We start from the raw sequence: 21628 nt of genomic DNA, 5'->3' as shown, positions 1-21628 counted from the left end.
TTAGCAGCCATGTGACGGGCTCATGGAGGGACCATGCTGCTGACTGAAGGGCCAAACCTTCCTTTCACCTAAACTGATATAACATCAGCATCCCTGTTAAAGTCAGTGGGGTTTCTGCAGTTACACCAGTGACATTTGCATTGAAACCTGGCCCTAAGATCCTGCTAAGCCTGCTCCAGGGCATCTCCCCCGAGCTGTTCTATGACACAAAGGGAAGGGCAAGCTGAGCATCTTCTCTGCAGGCTTATGAAGCCATCACAGGTGAAGGCCACATCAACACCTGCCCCAGTGCATGGTGAAGTGGTTATATCAAAGTGAGCTAGGAGGAGACCCAGCTAGAGCATGTTGCCCCAGGAATCCCCAGATGGATCTTACCCCTTGGGGGTCACTTGCTATGACCGTCTGGTACAAATGAAAGCAGAACCCAGGCAGCTAATCTATCTGTGCTCTCACCAGTTACGCAGGGTGCTGCTTAGTATGATTATGGTCAGCAAAGTAGAAGAAGATCTTCTATCTACTACTGCCCCTAGGAGAGAGCACGTCATCCTCATGTGCTACTATGGCAATGAATAGAAACTATGGGAAGGACCACAGAAAACACTGTGGACAGGAACATGCTCTCTCCCACCTGTCCTTCAGACACCGTCAGCAGCATATACATCCCTCATGTGTAATTTAGGAAAGGGAATTAAAAACGTACAGAAATCACTTAGGGTTAGTCACTTTAACCCCTTCAGTTGTGCTTGTTGCCTCCCTCCAGTTACAAGCATCTGCTCAAAAAGACCTTCCCAGCATTCAGGCTAAGTGAACTCTTTGGACGGCCCAAACCCAGAGAGGCAGCCTCTGTATCACAGATGACAGCAGAAACTGAACTCGGGACCCTCAATATAGACCTTATCAACAGCTTCTGAGCTGTCTTTCCCTGAGAACTGTGGCAGCTCTTTCACCAAACTCATTCTCTTTTTTGATCTAATTAGAAGCAGAACCAAATGGAAGGACTAAATTATACACATGCAGGGAGGCTGCTCCAACATGCTGTAATTAGAGCATGTTGGAGTAGACTCGATTAATCGAGTCTGCTGGAGCATGGTAATTATTACCTACCTCCAGCATCATGTGCATCAGCCTCCCCATGCTGAGCCCACAGCAAGCAGCCCACATCCACCCCTGCTCTGCTTCCCTCTGCCCTGTGCTGCTGGCAAAGGTGGTGGGGAGAAGGCAGGCATGTGTCCTACCTTTCCATTTTGAAAAGGTGGTTGTCCTACCCCAAGCTGAGACCTGGGCAATAATAGGAACTGCAGAGTCCTGGAAATTGAAGCCTTTTTACATTTTTCATTCAGGAAGCCCTCCTCCCTTTTCAGACTCACAGTGATGCAAAGCTATTAGGCTGCATGTGCAGCAGGGACTTATTCAAGCATGATTAAGGGTTGCTTCTTGGAGAATGCCTTATACCTGCACAGCCCCTCCCTCCTACTTTCATTATGAAAGACCATCTTCATTATGAAAGGCCTCACTAGCACCTACGCTCTTCAGAAACAGGGGTTTGGCTTCATGTTACCTTTCTAAAGTCAGGAGAAGCGCTTTACTTTTTCATAGGTGAAGAGAAAGAAGAAATGATTATGCTGTTCATTTCCTCACCTCTAAGTTTGCTGACAAGACTGCCTTTCTTCAGGATAAGAGGATAAGCTGACTATAGGGGATATCTAGACATCATGAAAATGGAGGCTGGGCAAACTCCTGAAAACACCCAGACTTAATCTAAAATCATCTGGAAGTGTGAACCAGCTGAGTTAGAGATGGTTTTTATTGCAATTATAAGTGTACCTGGGATACAGGAAATACTAGATAATCAAGGTGGGTTTCTTAATACTCACATTGGCTCTACACTGTGAAGTGCTGAACTCCTATGATTCAAAACCTGAATTTCCCCCTAGGCCAAAGGTGCTTGGAGTCTGAGGGCTGGATTCAGCTGTTTGCTGTGACTCAGGCTAGTCTCCTCAGTCTGGATTGGGGAATTAAGATCTACTAATCTCATTCACCTGTCTTTGCATCAGGTGTGCTGCACAGTAATTATTTCAGTCAAACATAATGGTTACATTAGGTAGTTTTAACTCCCGGGGTTTATAATACTTCTAAACACTTGTTCCTGTCCTTCTGATCAGGGACTTCTCTGTGATGATGTAAAACCTGGGTAAAGACTGGTGTTGTAGTCGGAGCAAGGGGTGAGGAGTTAGGAAGCGCTTAGTTTCTATTGCTCACTGTGCTGTGTCCTTTCTGGTCCTGATTTTTCCCTGTCTGCAGAATTGAGCGGTACCAGCAGGGGTAGGTAAATGAGAGCTGGGTTGCTAATTAATGTTATGAAGGAGACTGAAACTACTGCCGTGAGCATGAGGGCTGCAATGGGAATAGGCTCAGAGGTGCTGGCAAGTAGTCTTTGAGGCAGCGGGTGCTTTTTGGGTACGTGTCTGTGTGCACTGCGTGGATTAGCATGTGTGGCGCTCGCCTTCCTGATGTTACAGTCATAGTGACTATTACTTGCTACTAAAAAGCACCCTGAATTTCACAGCCATGCTAGCGGCTGCATGGTCAGAGGACTTTGCCTTTCTGTCTTCCAGCTTCTCACGCTGTGTGTTGCTGCTGGCTCCTGTCACTAGATGGCACTGACAAAACCCGCTCGGTGTTGCTTTGCATCCTCCGCTGTCCTCTTTTCCCAGCTGCTCCTCGGCAGAGGCAGATCAGGAAGCTGGTAGGCAACACCCTCAGCCCACCTATCCCTGGGAGGAGAGATGGCCAGCCCCAGGCCCGAGAGCAGGTGCTGGGCTGGACGCGGATGCTGAGCGGGGCCCGGGGAAAGAAAAGGAGCCAAGGCCCAGCGATGCCTCGTAGCACAGCCTGGAGGGAGCCCTGTGACGTAGGACCGTGAGCACCCAGTGAAGCCCTGCGTGGTGCAGAAGGATTGGAGGTTGTCACTGGCTTTATAAGGAAGATGCATGGGGCGGGGGGGAAGAGCAGGGGGCTAGCGCGAATGTGGGCCTGGGCAGCCCAACGCTGTCGGTCAAAAAGCAGGACAGTAATGCCTTTAAAGGGACTCTTATAGTTTGGGGATTTTAAAGGGAATCAGCCGGCCTTAGACCCGGTGGCAAAGGGGGGAGCAATTGGGCATCTCTTGCAGCTGCGTGGGGGTGCGCTGGTGCTAGGGTTTGGGCTCGGCAGAGAGTTGCTCGCAGCTTTGGCCTGTCCTCGGTCCTGGCTGGCTGTGCAGGGTATTTGCCGGGGTCTGATTTAAAGCCCTGCTCTGCTTGTCCATGTCACAGGGCACAGCTGCTTGCATTGCTGCTGGCCAGACCTTGCCCTGCTGCCTCTGGGGATGAAAAGCCAGAGGATGCTCAAAGCGCAGGGCGCCGGGAGCCTCGGAGACCTGATCGGGACCAGGAAGCTGATCGCTCTTGGGGCCGTGCTAGGCTGGTTGTTAATTGTCCACCTCCTTGTCAACGTCTGGCTGCTTTGCATCCTCTCCGGCTTGCTGGCCGTGCTGGGGGGATGGCTGGGGTCCCAGGCCGTCGTCAGCACCAGCAAACGCATCCACCTGGAAAGGTTCGTGGTGCTGGAGCCCTGCCCCCAGAGCCCCGAGGCAGAGAGGCAGCTGGACGCTGAGATCGACCTCACGATCCAGAAGATCATCCGGGACTTCGTGTCCTCCTGGTACCAGACGGTGAGCAGCGAGCGCAGCTTTGAAGAGGAGCTGCGGAAGGCCATGGCGGGGGTGGCAAGAGAGCTCAAGAGGAGGATGGCGCTAGTGGACCGGCAAGCCCTGACCCAGAAGGTCCTCCTGCTTTGCGGCTGCCACCTGCAGAGCTACATGAAAGCCAGGGAAACTGTGGGGGTTGCGGGGAAACCGGGGGACCCACAGCAGTGGGCAGCTGAGCTCTGGCGAGCATACAGTGCAAGCACGCCTCCGCACCCAGCTGTCCAGAGTCCTGCCATGGAAGTGAACTACACCCGGGGCGTTGTGGACCTGTTGCTCCAGGGGCTGGTACCCAAGCCTCACCTGGAAACCAGGACTGGGCGCTTCGTGGTGGTGGAGCTGATCACCTGCAACGTGCTCCTGCCCATGATCCATAAGGTGGCTGACCCCGACTGGATCAACCTGCTGCTGATTGGGATTTTCTCCAAGACGGGCAGCAAAGTGGTGAAAGCAGGGAAGGGAGAGGAGGCCCCTCCACCCTCCCCTTCCTGCCAAGCCTCGGTGCCAAGCTCCTTGCTGCTAAAGGAGCAGTTGGAAGCCACCCCAGAGGTTGCAGACCCATCTCCAAGGACCTCTGAGCCCCCCAGATACGATGAGGTGGATGGTGTGGAGTGCAACCACCAGGAGAGGGAAGATGGGAGAGACTCAATGGGTGGAGAGTCCAGTTTGGACATGGACAGAAGGAAAGCCGGCAGCATGCCTGTGCGCTCCCTCCAGCCCGACACTCTGGGCTCGCTCTTCCCCTGCGAGGACTTGGAGCTCGAGTCGCCCATGTCCGACCTGGGCAAAGACTCTGACTCTGTGGTGCTCTTGTCCACCGAGGATTTCCTTCCTGGCGCGTTCCAGGACAGCTTTGCAGAGCTGGAGGGGCCAGATGGCTTGGACCAAGAGGATGCTGCGGGAGGCAAGAATGGGTACCTGGAGGACAGCACAGTCCCCAGCTCCAAGACATGCCCGCTCACCACCATGCTGGGCCCTTGCCCTGACATTCAGATTGACCCTGTGGTAGAGAAGGAGGAGAGCCTGGCTGCTCTCACTGCGCTGTTGTCCGATCCAGAGAAGCCTTTCTCGCAGCGACCTTCCTTCTTGGGGAAAGAGCTGGTGTCCTCGGAGAGCCAGGCGCAGAGCCCCCTGGACCCCAGCCAGCCGCCCACCCTGCTCTCCTCCTCCCCCACGGCTCCCCTCAACACCTTCAGCTTTGAGCCGCTCAGTAGCCCCGATGGCCCGGTTGTCATCCAGAACCTGCGGATAACCGGCACCATCACTGCCCGGGAGCACAGCGGGACGGGTTTTCATCCCTACACGCTCTACACGGTGAAGGTAAGAGCCTCGCTTCTCTGTTGCTGTTGGAGGGGAGAGGGAATTCCCTGCCTTGCCTGCGAGGACAGGCAAGCTGTTTTAGTTGGAGCTGACTGCCACCTCCTCCAAAACCTTTACCTGTGGGTGGAGCATCTAGTGGTGGAGCCAAGCGGCCTAATGCTTACAGCTCAGGGTTGGCTAGGGAGACTGGATCGAGGACTTTGATGCGGGCCTGTCCCCATTGCTAGCTGTGGGCTGGGGTAATAAGAGCAGTCACTTATTTTGGGTCCCATTAATGCTGTTGCATTGGCTGCAGCCCTTTCCTGGTGAGGGCACCCTGGTCCTCACTGAGGAGTAGCATGGAGCAGTGAAGACCCCAGACTCATGAGCCTCTATCTTTGTCCCTCTTCTGGCTTGTGGCCATGGGCGTGTAGAGGTGATATTAGGCAGTGTTTGCTCGACTGCTGATGCGTTCTCTGTTTTAATGGCCGCTGACTTGGTAGGTGGTTAGGGATTTACCTCGCTGAGGGGGCTGCCACAGGGCATGAAGATTGGGTCAGAGGTGGGTCTGGTCTCCAAGGGCCAGCAAATGGCTAACAGGTCCCCTTGCCCCTTCTCAGTATGAGACGGCCCTGGAGAGTGAGAACGCCAGCAGCCTTCAGCAGGTGGCCTACCACACCGTGAACCGGCGTTACCGGGAGTTCCTGAACCTGCAGACGAGGCTGGAGGAGAAGCCGGATCTGCGGAAATTCCTGAAAAGTCAGCACCGAAATCTGCTTTCTGTAGAAACCCTTCCCACCCGACTGCCCACCCTGCCGCTGCCCCGTGCCCAAGCGTGGCTCTGCGTGGCTGATGTAGTGGGTATACTATGAAGAAGTCGGGATCCCTGGGCGGGTAGAGAGAGCCTGGTGCACTCCAACTTCTCTTTATGCGATGACAGGCCTGCAAATTCTCTCCAAGTCACCCACTGCCCGCCCCGGCTGCTATCCCACCCCATTTGTGTCAGCCATTCTCACTGCTGTAGGAGCCCCTTAATGCCAAAGTTGGTGCTGGTCTGTCCCCCGCCCTTGGGATGCTAACATCCTAAAGCAAAGGGGAGCCCTGGGTGAGCTGGGTGGCAAATGTCATTTCAGTTTGGTGGGAAATTCCAACAATTGAAAGCGCTGTTGGCATCCCAGCTTGGGACAAAAGTGAAGCTTATTGTAGAACCCAAATTCCATAATGGCTTGGATTGGACATGTTTCATTCTGATAATGTCAGAGCATTGCACTGTTACGGTAAGTAGAAGTACAGCATGGTCTTGGCTCTTAATCCACTCTCCTATTCCCTTGACACAGCAGAGTCCTGAGTTTCAAGAGACTCGGGTGAACAGGACTTTACATGTTTGAGGACAGTTTGGGCCACCCTAAGTCTTGCTGAGTAGTAACTTAGACTGCCACAATCTGTAGGTTTTGTGTGAGGCAGTGCTGAGCCCTTTATTAATGGTACTAATGACTCTTTACTTGTCTGCTTTTCCTCTCCAAGATATCAAAGGTCCAAAGAAGCTCTTTCCTGATCTCCCATTTGGAAACATGGACAGTGATAGGGTGGAGGCCCGGAAAAGTCTCCTAGAGTCATTCTTGAAGGTAAGGTGCTCTCTTGAGCCTCCTCCTTGCATAGCTGACCTGCCTGTGAAGTTTCCCCACCATGCCCATCCTCTAAGCCTAAGGCTCCTTTTATGTGGGTGGAATTCCACTGAATTTAAAGCTACTCCTGAATTAGGATGATATGAAAGAGGCATAATAAGACTTCTTGCATCAGTGCTAGAACAGGGCCTGAAACTGGGCTTGCTGAGCTCTTATCCTGTCTCTGCCAGATGTGTCATGTTTTGGCTCGAAGTGACCCCCCCCCCCGGAAAAAAAAAAAAAAACCCCAAACAAACAAACACAAAAAAACACAAACACTTTTAGAAGTGGCCCTGATTTCCCGCCCCCACCCCAGGCCTGCTTCTTCCCACGCTGACTCCAGCTAAGCCAGGTAAGGGATGACTTTATACTACTGTGTTGTGCAGAGCAGGGGAAGAATTCAGGGTGGATAGAAAAACAAATGTCCTAATAGCCCTGTGAGCCCACGGTGAGCCCTGCAGACCAGTACAGGATGGTGTCCCTACGCAACAGTCTCCAGGGTTTCAGATCCCTACACACCTGGGCTTCCATCGCTTGCCTGAGGACTCTTCCAAGTCTCCTCCATCTCATCTGTCTGGGTGATGTGGGAGATGGATGTGAGACGGCCTAGTGATGTATCTTCCCTTGCAGCAACTGTGTGCTATTCCTGAGATCACCAACAGTGAGGAGGTGCAGGAGTTTCTCGCCCTTAACACAGACGCGAGGATCGCATTTGTCAAGAAGCCCTTTGTGGTCTCCAGGATTGACAAGGTACCTCCCTGCCTGGTGGAGTTGCTGTTGACTGATTTTTTGTTGGTGTGAACAATCTCCTCCTACTATGTTGCACCCTTTGATCTTGGGCTTTTTTCTGTCTTATTTCTCAGTATTACAACAGTAGCTAGAAGCCCAGTTTTACTATGTGCTACACACAGAGCTGGGGAGAGACTGGCCCTACCCCACAGAGCTCAGAATCTCACTAGACAGATGGATGCAGGTGGGAGGAAGGGCATATTGTAAGCCTCAGTTTGAATGCCAGGAAACCGAGGCAGAGGAAATGATGTGCCCAGGATCATGCAGGGAGTCAGTGGCCCTGCTGGGATTCCAGAGTGCACTCCAGGTGCCTGTCTTCTGCCTTAACCCCTGGATCTCCATGATTCTGGGCAAAGTTACATGTTACACTTAGGCCATACAAAGGGCACTTAAAATACAAGCATCTGGTGCTTGTATGGTGGAACTGTAATACTGCTTAATGTTGCACAGATCGGACGTAGTCTAAGTGTAATGGGTCACTTCACCCCCAGTCTTCACAGTCTGTCCGTGACCATAGTTTTCCCACTCCTGCGTGCCATTGCCCAGCACTGTTAATGGGCACAAAGACTGGTGATCTTGGAGGGGGGATGTCTAGCTAGACTCTTTAGCACCTTGCTGTGCACTGTGCAGCAACCTCTACCACGCCTCTTCTTGGGGCCTGAGCTCTGCAAGAACCATCCCTTACTGCCGTGCACGGTGTAGTACAGAGGCTTGAGTTCCACATCCAGTTTTGTCCATTTCTCTTTGCATCTTTACTCTCCCTTTGCCCCAGAACTGTCCTGTTCAGGGAGATGTATTCAATGACTATATCGTGAGCCAAGCCCTGTCTTCTTGACTTTGATGGGAGTTAGACCTGGAGCACTGAGGAGTCTCTCATGTGTTACCCCATGCTCTTTGCATCCTCTTGATCCAGAAGCACAGGCAGAATTTGGCTCAGCCATGAGCATTTTCCTCTTCTGTAGGGGTCAACAGGCAGAAGCTGGCTGCCAGTGTGGGGGTGGGGGAAGCTGGATAGCATCCCATCTGCAGCGTGGGGTATCTTCCTCTTTTATGAGCATTCAAGCACCTTTCTCCACACCTACAGATCATGGTCAACGCCATTGTGGACACCTTGAAGACCGCATTCCCCAAGTCAGAGCCTCAAAGCCCTACGGAGGACCTCAGTGAAGCTGAAGTGGATGGGAAATCCCAGCCAGATGGGAAGAAGTCGAATAAGTAAGGGCTTTTTTCAGGTTTCACCCCAAGTTGGGTGCTAAGCATTGACCCTATAAAGGAGCTGACTGAGAGAACCACTGCACTAACTACCAAGCCTACTGAAGAGTGCTTTGAAATAGTTAGTAAGAAGTAGTTTATGCTGTGATTCCATTATGCTTCACAAGCTGTGTGGGATTAGTGTGGTCAGTGCTTGGATGGGAGACCCTCAACGAAGACCCAGGATTTGTTGACGAGTCGGTGGATGGCACTGCAATGTGGTGCTCTCGGCTCTTAGCAGTGCTGTCTTTGGGAGGAGATGCTAAAGACTGTAGAGTTGTCTTCTGTTGTCAAATAGATACATAACCAGAGGACATGACGGTGAGCCACCACTGAGGTACACCCACCTCTGGGGTGGAACATGGCTGCTCTTTTAACAGCAATTATGACAAGTGGAAACTTCACAACATTTTAGGACAGAATCCCAAATCCAGATGAAACCAAAGAGGCTTTGGGGTGGACGTAGAGCAGGATTTCAATTCCCCAGCGTGATTTGGCCTAGGCTTGCTGTTTAAGTTCTGCTGCGAGTCCTACACAGTGACCAGTTAAAGCCAATCAACACCGGCAGTGCCCAGCCTGAGGGCTCTGTGTTTTGCTACAAAAGTGTTTAATTTTTTTATATTGCTAAAGGTGACGGGAAGGACTAGGCCGCTTAGCAAGCCTTGGCTTAAAGGAGGGGCTGGAGCATGTGTGTGTATTTCCTGGAAAGAGCTGCTTCTTTTCAAAAAGCTGCTCCAAACAATTTTTTTCTAAAAAAAAACAAAAAAAAACCCAAACAAACCAAAAAAACAGCTTTTGCAGCCTCTTGGCTGAAGAGCACATTCCTCAGCAATGAACGGCCCTCTTAATTTGTCCAAAAAGCCCTTCCAGTGCTCTTTATGTCTGCAGATAACTGGGTTACACAATCCCACTTGGTACTCTTCTTTCACCTCTCAGGCTTTCGTAAATGCATGTGAAGTTACCCTATATGCCCTTGTAAAAATAACCAGCTCGTACCGACCAGAAATCATTGATTTTTGTATCGGCTGAGAGACACTACCCACATGGGTATAGTAGCCAGTGTGTAAGCAGAGCGGGGCGGGGGGGGAGGTGTGTGTGCACCCCTGGGGTTTTGATGCTTTTACTCTTAGGATAGCTAAGGTTCGGGGCTTCTGTCCTGTCCTTATCCAAACATCCTGTGGCACTTCTTTGCTGCTCAGCCCGAAGCACAGCTGGTGCCTGTAGTCTCAGCTGATAGGCCTCACAGCCCCCTGTGAAGCAAGCATTGTCATACCCATTTCACTGGGGGAAACTGAGGCATGGAGGGGGGAAGTGAGTTGGTTCCTTTTACAGCAGGATGAACTTTCCACCTTTGCAATAGATGACTGGACTTAATGACCCAGGACATCCTTTCCAGTCATGTGTTCAATATGCCCTTGGCCAAGACTTGGAAACTCCTCATATCGGATTTAAGACCAGGGGATTCACCTGGGCGCTCTCTCTCTCTTCCCCAGGCCCCGGCTGAGGTTCCCGTCCAGTAAAATTGCTCCGGTGCTGAGTGTGCCTGAGGTGAACGAGCGGGTCCTGTATGCACTGAGGGAAGGCAGTGCTGTAAGTACTGATCTCTGAAGGATGCAGTTTACGTAGCCACGACTTCAGCTCTGTAGGGTGCTGATCTCAGCCTTGTTTCATGGCTGCCCTGGAAAGAGCAGATGAGTAAGGGCAAGGGATGCCATGGGAACCCTACACAGCACCTTCACTGCCTGCTACAGCTGGATGTGATCATGAGCAGAGTGTGTCTAGTAGTCCTGCCAATGTGAAGCTACTTCTGGTTGCCCATCTGGCTGTAATAAAGTCCATTGCAAGCAGCAGAGGGTCTCAGGCAGCCAGGAGAGGAAGGGCTTTCTCAGAGCTACAGAGCAGATCAACCTGAGGCCTGTAGGGTAAGGCAAGGTCTTTGGGGCAGGTGCCCGCCTTTGTTATCTGCTCTACAGTGCCTAGCACAGTGGGATGCTGGCCACCAGGAGCAACTTCAGTGCACATCATCAGCTTGTAAGCAGAAAGATGAACTCGCCAAGTTTTGTGGGAGGCAGAGGCCTGGAATTGCAAGGGTGGCTACAGGTCAGAAGTGAGGTGTATTGGCAGGGCAGGGAGTCACCATTTCATTTTAAAGCAGAATCAGCTCTTGCAAGATAATAAATAGCAATAGCAGCAACTTGCTGTGACCTAGCTGTTATTCTTCGAGTATTAAGAGATCACAGTCTGCCTTGGTGCCTTGGTTGAGTGGGGCTGGGTGACAGTCAGCCACTTTTTAGGCACCTGAGTAACGGGGGCAAGCTGCTTGGGAAGAGCTGACCTGTCCAGTTATCCATCTGCTTCCTAGCACCGTAGCACTTACATGCTGCTGCTTCCTCAGGTCTCTGACACCCTGTCTGTGGCCGGGATGGAGTCCTTCATTCAGAAGCAGGAGAAGCTCCTGGAGACTATGCCCAGCAAGGCCCCTGAAAATGAGGGAGACAGAGAGACAAAAGAGCCCACTGTGCACAATGCCTCCACATGTACGCCTCAGCCGCTGGAGCACCAGGATGATGATGACAACCCCGGTAAGCTCTTTTACCGCTCCTGGCTCAGGGCAGGTTTGCCCCTGACTAAACCATCCCACTTAAGTGCCTGTCTAACCTGCTCTTGAAAACCTCCAAGGATGGAGATTTCACAGCCTCTCTCATCATCTGCTTCAATGTTTAACCCACCTCAGAGCAAGAAAATTCTTCCTAATTTCCAACCGCAGTTTCCTCTGCTGCAATTTGAGACTGTTGCCCCAAGTCCTGTCACCTCTGGCCAGAGAGATTAGTTGGTCTCCATATTCTTCATAACTACCCTTCAGATATTGAAAGACTGACCTCATACCCCCCTCAGGTGTAAGACTCCAGTATCATGCTTCAAGATGATTGCCATAATAGACAGGAGGGAATAGTTCCTTGTACGTGACCTTGCCCAACTACTATTCTGCCTCTCTCTGAACCATTGGTCTCTGCTGAACAGGGTGTGATGGTCTCTCTGTATTGCACTCACTTCAGGCCCTTGATATATGCATATCCAAATCTTAAAAACCAGTGGAAATTCTGAATGTTCTCTGCACTGGCAACACTGCTGGCCCTCAAATTACTCTTTTAATAGCCTGTCTTCTTGCAACTCCACTCTGTGAGTAGGTATGTGCTGCTTCTCTGCATGAAAGAAAGTATCTGAGAGAAAGAGACAAAAAGCAATACGAGCTAGTCTAATAGTTCAACTGTGGGAGTTGGGACTCCTGGGTTCTTTCCTGATCTACCTTAAGCAAGTTATTTTGCCTCTCGGTGCCCTCTCCTGCCTCCTTTTATTTTTAAGATGAGGAAATAATACTTCCCTGCTGGGCTGTTAGAGATGTGAGTAACATTTATAAAGTGCTTGAGGGTCCTCTGCTGAAATGTGTTTCCTGGTGACAAGGAGAGAGATTTTTAGATTCAATGTTAAATAAAAAAGTAAAAACAAAAAAAACTATCCTCCAAGATTGTTCAAGTTGCAAAGTGAAGCATTCCAAAGTTGGGAAACGGCAAAATAAAGCAACATTTGGGCAGCACCCCCCCTCCTGCAACTTTGTGTGGTGGTATAGCTTTTTGAAGCTTATAACACAGTTGAATTTGAATGGATTTTACTGGAAAGCAAATTCACATTCCTGCTGTTCTGACCTCCAATTTATGCCAGGCCCCTTCTCCAAAATGTATTGAGCTCTTGAGCCTCGCAGTAACCCAGTTGCTAGAATATTTTTAGCCTGCGCAAAATAAGTTCCCTCCAGATCTCTCTCACAGCTGACCTGTTTCCAAAAGCTGGACCCTTAAGGTAGACATGCATCCTGGAAAATGTCAGGCTAAATGGTTCAAGCGTGGCACTAACATTGTCTTATGATGTGAAGGTGCTGTGATCCTTAAGTACAAGCAGCATTGCCAGCTGTGCCTAAAGCTTTAATGCAAATACATAGCACTCTCAGGCACAGTGTCTGTAGTCAGCAGTGCAGAAGAAGAACACAGAAGGGGTCAAGGTAGCCAAATTCTCATGGAAGTCTTACATAAGTGATGCCTCCAGGGCTGCGACAACTGCCACCAGAGACGGGGCAGGGTGGTCCAGGAGCATAAGGGGAATGACCTGGGATGTGGCTTGCCAAAGGCAACTGGAATCTGCATCTACTGACCAAGTGACCCCTCAATCGTGGAGCAGAGGAAGGCTGGCCAGTAAGTGCCTGGGGAGGAGGGAAAGGTAGATGCAAATGCACAGCCCTTTGTGCAGTGCAGTCTTGCCTGGGGTTTGGCTGGGGTGAATCTGAGCAGCCTGCTCTACAGCCTTCTGCAGAGTGAGTGCAAGTCCCAGGGGAATGGAAGTAAGTGAGAGGAACCAATTCCTGCTAGGTCCAGAATTAAAGGAACCAGCAGTGCTGAAAGCCCACCTGTCTTCTGTCAGTTATTAAAGACCTAAGTATGATCCTGTTCCACTATGCCCCTGGAGAGACTTTTATGCCAGCGGTGGCCGAGTCCTCTCCCTCCTTAACTCTGTTCGTGACTTATGCTGCCACCTTAGCCTGAAGACTTACAAAAAAAGATTTCTTACCAGTTTTTCAGTGTGGAGTTGGAGCAGACTTAGACATCTAAATCCCACTGTGTATTTGCCTGATAGGATGGACCAGAATTTGAGCAGCAGAGTCCAGCCTGACGGGGCAGAGGGAGCAGGTCCCAGAGTGAGGCATGGAAGCAAAAGTCCTTCACGCTCTTGAGTTACTGTGGGAGAGGAGTATGAGCAGTATTGGGAAGGCCCGCACAGGCAGCATAGGATGCACATTGTATTGGAAGATGAGGGAGGAGGGACTGGGGTAGCTAGGAGAGCTGAGGGCTGGAAATTCAGTGATGTTGGCAGAGCTAGATGGATGCTAAGTGGTGCAGGAAACGGGTGGGAAGTAAAGGCCCTGCAGTGAAGGGGCTGCTCCTGACCTAGTCGCAACACTTTAATGAAGTAGCCTGCTTTATAAGTGAGATGCGTCCGTGCCTGGGCCTGGAACAGGGCAGATGTCCTACAGGTGACGTGCAGAGTCCACTGGGTGTAGCAGGGGAAGGGAAGCCAGGTGCCTGGAGTCTGGCCCTTTCCCACTGCCCTGCTCCCTCTTGCAGTGCTCAGTTCAGCCTGTGACAACAGACATGCTTGTGCTCCAGGGCCCAGCCACAGGAGGGAGAACTACAACTAATTGCTAACAGGCTGCAGCTGTGAGGACCCTGGGGCGCAGAGACCATTTCACAGCAGCAAGGCCCTGCTGGGACTGTTTGCAGGCTTGCTCTCAGTCCTGGTGCATTCATCTCCTTGCTGGGAGCAGGGCTGGCCACGAGATGGCAGCCCAGCTCCGCTCACCGGAGAGCTGGCCAGCTGGGAAGGGCAGGTTGAAAGCAGCGGAGAAGGACTGTTGAGAGACCCCCTCCCCTCTTTACCTATGGCTCTAGCTGCAGAGCCTGCCTTCCTGCTTCAAAATGTGAGCTTCCCTCTGCTTCAGCCCTTCCTGTGCTTCCCTGTCCCTCAGCACCTCTCTGTCCTCCTCCCTCTCCCATCTTCAGCCTCATGCTCTTTTACCCTGCTTCCACCTCCACCCGGAGTTGTCCCCCCGTCCCGTATGCCAGTTGCCCTCTCTCCTCTTTCTGACTCGCCCTTCCCCTCCTGCTCCCGACCTCCTGCCCCTCTTTGGTGTGTGTCCATATCTCCTTAGGCACCACATTTGTACCAGGGCTGTAAGGAGATGTGGCACTGCGTTGATGAAGGGGCACATGTATAAGACATCAGAGGTTTCCTTGCCCAGCCATGTTTCATACCAACTATACTCTGAAAGGTGTTTGAGGTTGGTTATTGTTTCATGCTGTGGCAGCATCTAGAGCTCAGCCCAGGTGAGGGCCTCATTGTGCCAAGAACTGGACCCACCAGTTGCAAAGGGCAGCCCGAGTCCCAGATGTGCAACCGCCAGGGAAGTTAGTGGAGCTCATGCCAGGTTGCAGCATTTGGGAGTCTGGACCTGGGTGCATTGCTGTGTCTCCTTAGGAACATGACGGGGCGGAAGACTCTCCTTCTCATGTCCATCCCACCATGACCGCATCCTATGAGGCCAAAGGATGCTTTGCTGTCCACATTGGCAGCACTGGGAGCAAACACAGGTGTCACAGGAGATAGGCATGGACTGGATGTTGAGGCAGCTGGCTCAGGGAAGAACTGTGCTGTGCTCATGCCAACCCCTCCTACTGCTGCTTGGGGAGTCCATAGGGCAGAGAGCTTGTGCCCCTGGCATGCTAGGCTTCCTGCTGTGCCTGTAGGGCTGGACCCCATCTCACGCCCTCGTTTGCTGAGGCAGAGCTGGCTTTCTCACACGATACCTTTCTTCTGACAGGTTCTGAGACAGTCCTGGCAGACATTGCCCTGGACCTGCTGCGCCTGCTAATGATGGATCACTGGAGCTGGCTGTGCACAGAAAACATGCAGAAGGTGCTGCACCTGCTCTTCAGCACCCTGATCCAAAGGTAAAGCCTGGCCAGTGCTTCCCATGCCCAAGGAGGAGAGGGTACCTGGATTAAGCAGATGCACATAGCCCAGGGTTGTCTCTAGACATTGGCAGACTGAGTTCCCAGTGCCAAGCCCCAACTGGAGTAGAAGGCTTTGGCTCTGGGTGGAAGGACAGCATGCTCAGTGAAGGCTGCTTCCTGGGTCCCCAGTGGGAATGCTTAACAGGTCATGCATGCATTTGGGCAGCTAAGAGTGGAATATGAGTGATGCTAAGTGGAGGAGGATCAATGCTAGATTCCTCCAGCATTGAATTTGGTCTCCCCATGCCCTTTTGAGGCAAAGATGGCTTTCCTAGCTCTGTGACATGGGAAAATGAGGAACAAGAGGGAGTTTGGGGGGTGACTTAGCAATGCAGTGCAGCTAGGAATAGAACCCAAGTCTCGCTGGTGTGCGGGCAGCGTGGCCAGGGGAATGGCTGTGACTTCCATGATGTTCCAGACAGGAATTCGTGCACCATGCCTAATGGGGCTGTGTTTGTCAGTCTCCACCTGTTGTGCTACGTTAGTGTTTGTGTACACGCACATCCCTTTTCCCATGACATGCACCTATTTTCCCAGCCTTCCCCATGCTGCTATACTTGGGGGCCAGGTCCTGAGCTGGCATCTGTAGTGAATTAGTGCCTCCCAGATGTACAACTGCCCTGTGTTGCTGGGCCCTGGTAACTGTTCGGTTCAAGCTCCGGTGCCGTCTGCAGTCCTGCGTTCTTAGAAGTGTGGCTGAAGGGTGGCGCAAGCGGCAGGCACTGGAGACCGGGGAGTCATTTCCTTGGCTGCTCTCTTGGGTTTGTGTTTTGACTCATCTTCTGTTTGCACCGTCTCAACAGGAGATGTTGGGGCCAGGTCTTTAGCTGGTGCAAGTTGGTGTAACTTCATCGAAGCCAACAGAGGTTTTCTGCCAGGCGACAGCTGAGAATCTGGCCCTGACCAAGGAATGCAAAGCTCTTTCTGCAGGTCTGAGACTTACATGCCTGCAAGTTTTTGCAACAGACATTCCCCAAGGGCAGTGTCAGAACATCCAGGGCAGCGCATTTGTGAAGACGCTAATTTGAGTTGCCCTCAGCAAAGGTTGCCAAAGAGCTCGGAGGTCAGGGGGCCGTTGGCATCCACTCGCAAATCAGCATCTTTGGAAGGGCGGGGGAAGGTGTTGCTTCAGCTTCTCCGAAATGGGCTTTTTGTATCTCGGCAAATGAGCTGGAGCCTGATCTGTGTGTAAGAACAGAGGCATGAGCTCTTAAAGCTGAACATCATCACCTACTAATAGGCTGCGTCCCAGTCGCCCAGGGAGCCGGCAGCACTGACATGTGGCTTTGGTATTTTCTACTAGAGAAGCAGCCACACACTGGGCACCTGACCTGCAGCGCTGCGATTCCCTGCGAAGCTGAGGATCTCTGGCAGTGTGTGAGAGGAAGCGTGGCCTGCAGCCCTACTTTGGAGGCTGCTGCTGAAGTGCACGTGATGTCTCAAAGCAAAGTGTGAGGTGACTGAGTGGAGCTTTGCCCCATGCCCAAGGCCCGTTTGGGTACTGAGGGCAGTGTGCTCCTCTCCATTTCCCCTGCAGCCAGATTAAAGCTTCTCATCCAGTTGCCTTCCCGCTCAGGACTGCAGGTACTTGGGCAAGACCCCCCAGATCCAAACCAGCTGCTGCTTTTGTTCCAGGTACGGTTCAGAATGAGAAGGGGCCTGTGTTTCTGATCCCTTCCAAGAAGGGGAGGAAGGAATTTCTACCAGATCAGCTGATCTGCTGCCTAGAGCAGCAGTTAATCTCTAACTTCTCATTTCTGTGCTGCATTGGTTGTTGGGACTGTCCAGATAGTGGGATGAGAGGTGGGGGACACAGCTGCCACCTCTGTTCTTTAATTCTGTGGGAAGTCAGCACTGCTCCACATTGCTTGGTGACTCATGCACTCATCCCAAGCTGGTTTGGGTGCTGCTAGCAACACTGTGCAGCTCAGTGCAGGCTGTGGAGTCTGCCTGGCAAGCAGGGAAATGCTTTGCAGCTGCCTCCATTATTTGTTCAGAGCTAGCTCAGGTGTGTCTGCATGAACCGCATTCACTGTGGTGACAGACTCCTCCAGAAGGGACTGGTGGGAGCACCCATTGCTTAGCGTTATGCCTGAACCATAGATACAGGAAGCAGAGCCTGCTGCAGCCTTGGCTAACCGAGTGAGTCGTCTGTCTCGAGTAGCAGAGGCGTGTGTTGCTAGACATAGAGGCCTGGGGTGAGACCTTTCTCCCAACCCCCCCATCCAGTGGGTTCGTGCTAACTCAGGAACCAACAAGGATGGAGAAATGGCTCCACCTCTACTGCAAAGGACTCGGATTTATTTGAAACCTCTGGGTTTATATCTCGTGAATCATGTTTTCACACCTAGCAGTGCTAACATTGTGCAGCACCGCATGGCACCCTTGTTAGGGTTTCAAGGTGCTCCAGGGTGCTGCCGCACCATGGTTGAGAATTGCTGCCCTACAGTGTGGGGGTTAATCTGGAGTAAGGCCTGTGGATGGTTGTGCTTCAGTTGAGCACTTGGACCACAATGGCAAAAGGAGGCATTGGCTGGAGGTTTCTCATCCTGCTCTTGCTTGTTGAGGAATGCGCTGTTCCTGGTGTCTTGATGCGCACAGCTACATGGGAGCTCCAGCTAGTCTCCAGCGAGCATCAAAATTCCCCCTTTGCAGAAGCCGTGCACCTCGGAGTGGGAAGCAGTGAGGCAGATTCCTGCCTGGCACAATGGTATCAAAAGCTATGAAACTCTATGAGAAATGAATTCAACCCCCCACTCTTTGATTTGCTGCAGTTCCTCATTCCTTACTGACTCCCTGCACATCGTGCTTGGCTGTAGTAGCTGGTACCAATGGCTGTAGCATCCCCTGGTTCTTATTTGTGTCATGTGTTGTAGGTAATTGCTCATGACTCTTCCCCCTCTTTCCCCAACCCTGTCTGTCTAGGAAATATCCTGCTCTGGCCATCTTTCCCCTTCACTCTATGGCTGGAATAGTTGTAGTGGGAGCCAGGCGCTGTAAATCTCCCCTGATTGTCAGTTTTGTGGCAGCTGGAGGCTGAAGGAGAAAAACTGGATGACCGAAAAAGGTATTGTTAAGTAAAAGGGAGGCCATGTGTGCATGTCCACGTCTGTGCCTCGCTCATCCAATTATGTAACACGGAGGGATCCTTTTTAGGAGCCAAAGGGCGAAGCTGGGCGGGGCGCTGGGGGCCGTGGGGAGCGGAGACGGCCCCGAGCCAAGAAGAGATTCCAGCTTGAGCAGCCTCTTCGCTCCCTGGGCTCATGTCCGTAAACAAACCCACAGACCTGCTCCAAATCCACGCCCCCTCCGTTAGCAAAATGCCTTTGCCCTCCCTGCTTTGCAGACTGAGATTGCCTAACCCCAAGGAGAGGAAACGGGGCTGTCTTCCTCTCGCTGCTGGGGGTTATCTGGGAACCTGTTTGCAAAGGGGAGCAAGGGATGGAGCGGATTATTCTTGGGTCCCAGAGTGTTGGGGAAAGGAACTAGAAGCATTTAGAAAATCAAAGTCCTTTTTTGAATCGGTGAGTCAGTGCCGCAATAAAAGCTCAGGCTGGGTGCTCAGAACAGGCAGTGGCTGCGACCTCACACCATGCCCCGAATCTGTCCTCGTTGGCGGTGGTCATCACTGTGTGAAAAGGCCAGGGGCACAGGTGCTGTGGTGATGGGCATGGTGTGACCTCCTGTATCTGGAGCATTTTTGAGATACCAGTTTGGACTGCTCTTATCAAAGGGGTGGGAGAGACCATAGAAGTGCTTGGTGTCTGTCTGCTGAGTCTCTCAGAACCAAGCGTCTGGGAAACTAGATCCACGTGATGTGGGCTCAACAGTCCTCTTTGCAGGAGGACCCAGATCAGGGCAGCCTGTCGATGCCAAGAAAACAAAATCAAATCAATCCCACAACCCAAGAGTCAAGCGCTAGGGGTGGGGGCTGTAAATCCCAGAGCAATGTGGCGCTGGTTCGTGGAAGTCTTTGAGGACCAGGTCACAGTGGGGAGAAAGCCTGACCCTGGCTGCCACGAGAGGCTGATCTGCATACCCTGACATGTACCCCCAAAATAGACTTCCTGGAAAAGCCTGTCCCCAGCCCAGCTTCCCCAGGGACTAGTCCATCTTTGGAGAAACTACAGCTGGCCATAGGATTAGGCAGTGCTGGTCATAGGGTGAAGAACGCTTCCCCTGCCATAGAGTGCCCCTCACCCTGCACCTGTGGGGTGAGGAGGGTGGTGTTGTTCAGGTAAACCTGGATGTCTGTAAGGCACAGCGAGCTTAAAGGATGTTGGGTTCTAGTTTGGGAAGGGCTGCAGAGTGCCTGGTGGTGATGAGCCAGTGAGACAACACCCCTGCATGCAAGTCCCTGAGCAGGTGGCCTGTCGTTGCTTTTACCTGGGTGACCAGGCTCCCTGCTTCACTAGGGTTCCTCTTTGTACTGACACTTCAGTGTTGCCTTTACAGATGGCCCTAATCTCTGCCTTTGGGCTCTGTCAACTTCACCCTGAGGCTAAGTGCAGCAGTGCTGTAGTAATTTGCTCTGGCTTTGTGTTGAGGCCCGTGAGTGGCTGTAAATGCATGGGAAGTGGCAGCAGCAAGTGCCTGCCACTTGGGTGAATGGGGTGTGGGGCACGCATCTGCGAGACGCTGTGCAGTGGAGCTGGCACACACAAAGGACAATAGGTGCAAGGGTCAGTGCAGTCGGCGCAGGGTGTTAGGTCAATTAGAAGAGCAATGGGGTGTGATGGGGATGATAGAAAGGGCAATAGTTGGTAGCACAGCAGTGGTAGGGTTGCAGGAAGGATGCCTCCCACGAGGCATGCAGTACTGTCTGTTCAGCAACATGCATGGGGCCAGGGCATGCTGAGTTCATACATGCAGAATGCTTGCTGCATGGTCCTACAATGGTCATGGGAAGCAGAGTGGTTGTGGAAGCTGTAGAGGCAGTTGCAGCCAGAAAGTCTGGAAAGCTAGCAGCCACTCCATGGCAGGATCCAGCAGAGCCAAGGCTGCTTGCTGGGGCCAGCTGCCCAAATCTGCTGAGCAGCAGGTGAGTCAGGAGGCCAGGTCAGATGCCTACGTGGTTTGGCTGCTCCACTTGAAGACTTTGTCTCACCTGAGTGGGTCTCCTAAAGTTCCTCATGCTGCCCTCAAGTGCCCCGGCTGCAGTGATGCTTTATTATAACACCTGAATGTGTTTAGAGTCCACCCTCTTCCCCCAGTTTTTCCTCTCTGCTGTTTTCTTGTTCCATCCTGAGCTAACATAGTGCTTGTTCACTCCTGCACGGTGCGTCTGCTTCAAGTATAAGACCCTGGAGCTGTGCCCAAGCCAGAACTTTGGATCCAAATACCCCTGGATTTGGGACAGCTTTAGATCAAACTCTGCACACTTCCCCCAGGCTCACTTGCACTCTCACACTGGCTTTTCGCAGTAAGCTCTTCTAGCCAATTCTCATCCCCCTCCCCCCAGGTCCTGAGCATCACCAGAAAGAGTTGCTTTTTATCCAAACTGCTAATCCAAAGAGAAAGAGATTGCATCTCATCACATCCTGGCTGCCTGCATTCAGTAACCTGAGCAGGGCTCGAGCGCACCCGCCAGGCCCCGGCTCGGAAGTGTGTGTGTGTGTATATATATATATATATATATATAAGGGAAATGTGTGTATGTGCAGTGAGCTGTGATGGTGTCAGGTTCCTCAAGGCTGGAGCAAGAGTTAAAATAAATGCAAAGCATCCCTGCCTCAGACAAGAACTTGGCGTTGCCTGGCCTCCTGTTCATTCGGTCATGCTCATCAGCCTTTCCAGGTCTCCCCCTCCAGATGCTTCTGTTAAGCATCTTTACAAAATGAAGTGGATGCAAAGGGGCCATGCTATCTTCCCTGTTTAATTAATGGTCCCCTCCTTGTTCACAGCATGGCAGCAAAGAGGGGAAAAGTAAGATGTAGATGAGTTGGGGTGGTTGGGTACGTGTGAGTTGGACTGAGGATTAGAGTTCAGGCCCAAGACTGAATTGAGACTCGGGTCTACAAATGTAGGAGTGATGCTTTGTGATCTATTCCAGCAATGCTCTGGACACCAGCTGGTCTCCCAAGCTCTCTGCCATCTTGGCCACTGGAAGGCCTCATAAAATCAGTTATTTTGACTGTTTCTGGTTCTCCTCAGATTTTGTCAGCCTCTGAGCCAGGATGAGAAAATTGGAGACCTGGTGGATTTGGATCCATCCTCTAACCAAATCTTCAGAGTAGCTGGGGGCTAATACTTCTGCTCTCGAG

General features: G+C 51.9%; 1 protein-coding gene across 2 annotated transcripts in view; it reads left to right on the top strand.

Annotated features, from left to right (window-relative positions):
- The first annotated feature begins 2648 nt into the window (after positions 1–2648).
- Positions 2649–21628, top strand: part of SNX19 (sorting nexin 19) — a 41063-nt gene continuing 22083 nt past the window's right edge. Inside the window, exons 1-8 of one of the 2 annotated variants that reach the window (XM_019547014.1) lie at positions 2649–5065; positions 5665–5803; positions 6569–6669; positions 7339–7458; positions 8582–8712; positions 10242–10338; positions 11144–11330; positions 15173–15302. In XM_019547014.1, coding sequence (XP_019402559.1) covers positions 3368–5065; positions 5665–5803; positions 6569–6669; positions 7339–7458; positions 8582–8712; positions 10242–10338; positions 11144–11330; positions 15173–15302 — 2603 coding nt within the window. In that variant the 5' untranslated portion in view covers positions 2649–3367. The remainder of the gene's footprint in view (positions 5066–5664; positions 5804–6568; positions 6670–7338; positions 7459–8581; positions 8713–10241; positions 10339–11143; positions 11331–15172; positions 15303–21628) is intronic. The other variant, XM_019547013.1, reaches the window with a different exon arrangement.

This window comes from Crocodylus porosus, unplaced genomic scaffold, assembly GCF_001723895.1.
Source record: "Crocodylus porosus isolate Cpor-Errol unplaced genomic scaffold, CroPor_comp1, whole genome shotgun sequence".
Classification (NCBI taxonomy): domain Eukaryota; kingdom Metazoa; phylum Chordata; order Crocodylia; family Crocodylidae; genus Crocodylus; species Crocodylus porosus.
The sequence above is the reverse complement of the archived record's forward strand: the minus strand, read 5'-3'. Positions and strand labels throughout refer to the sequence as shown.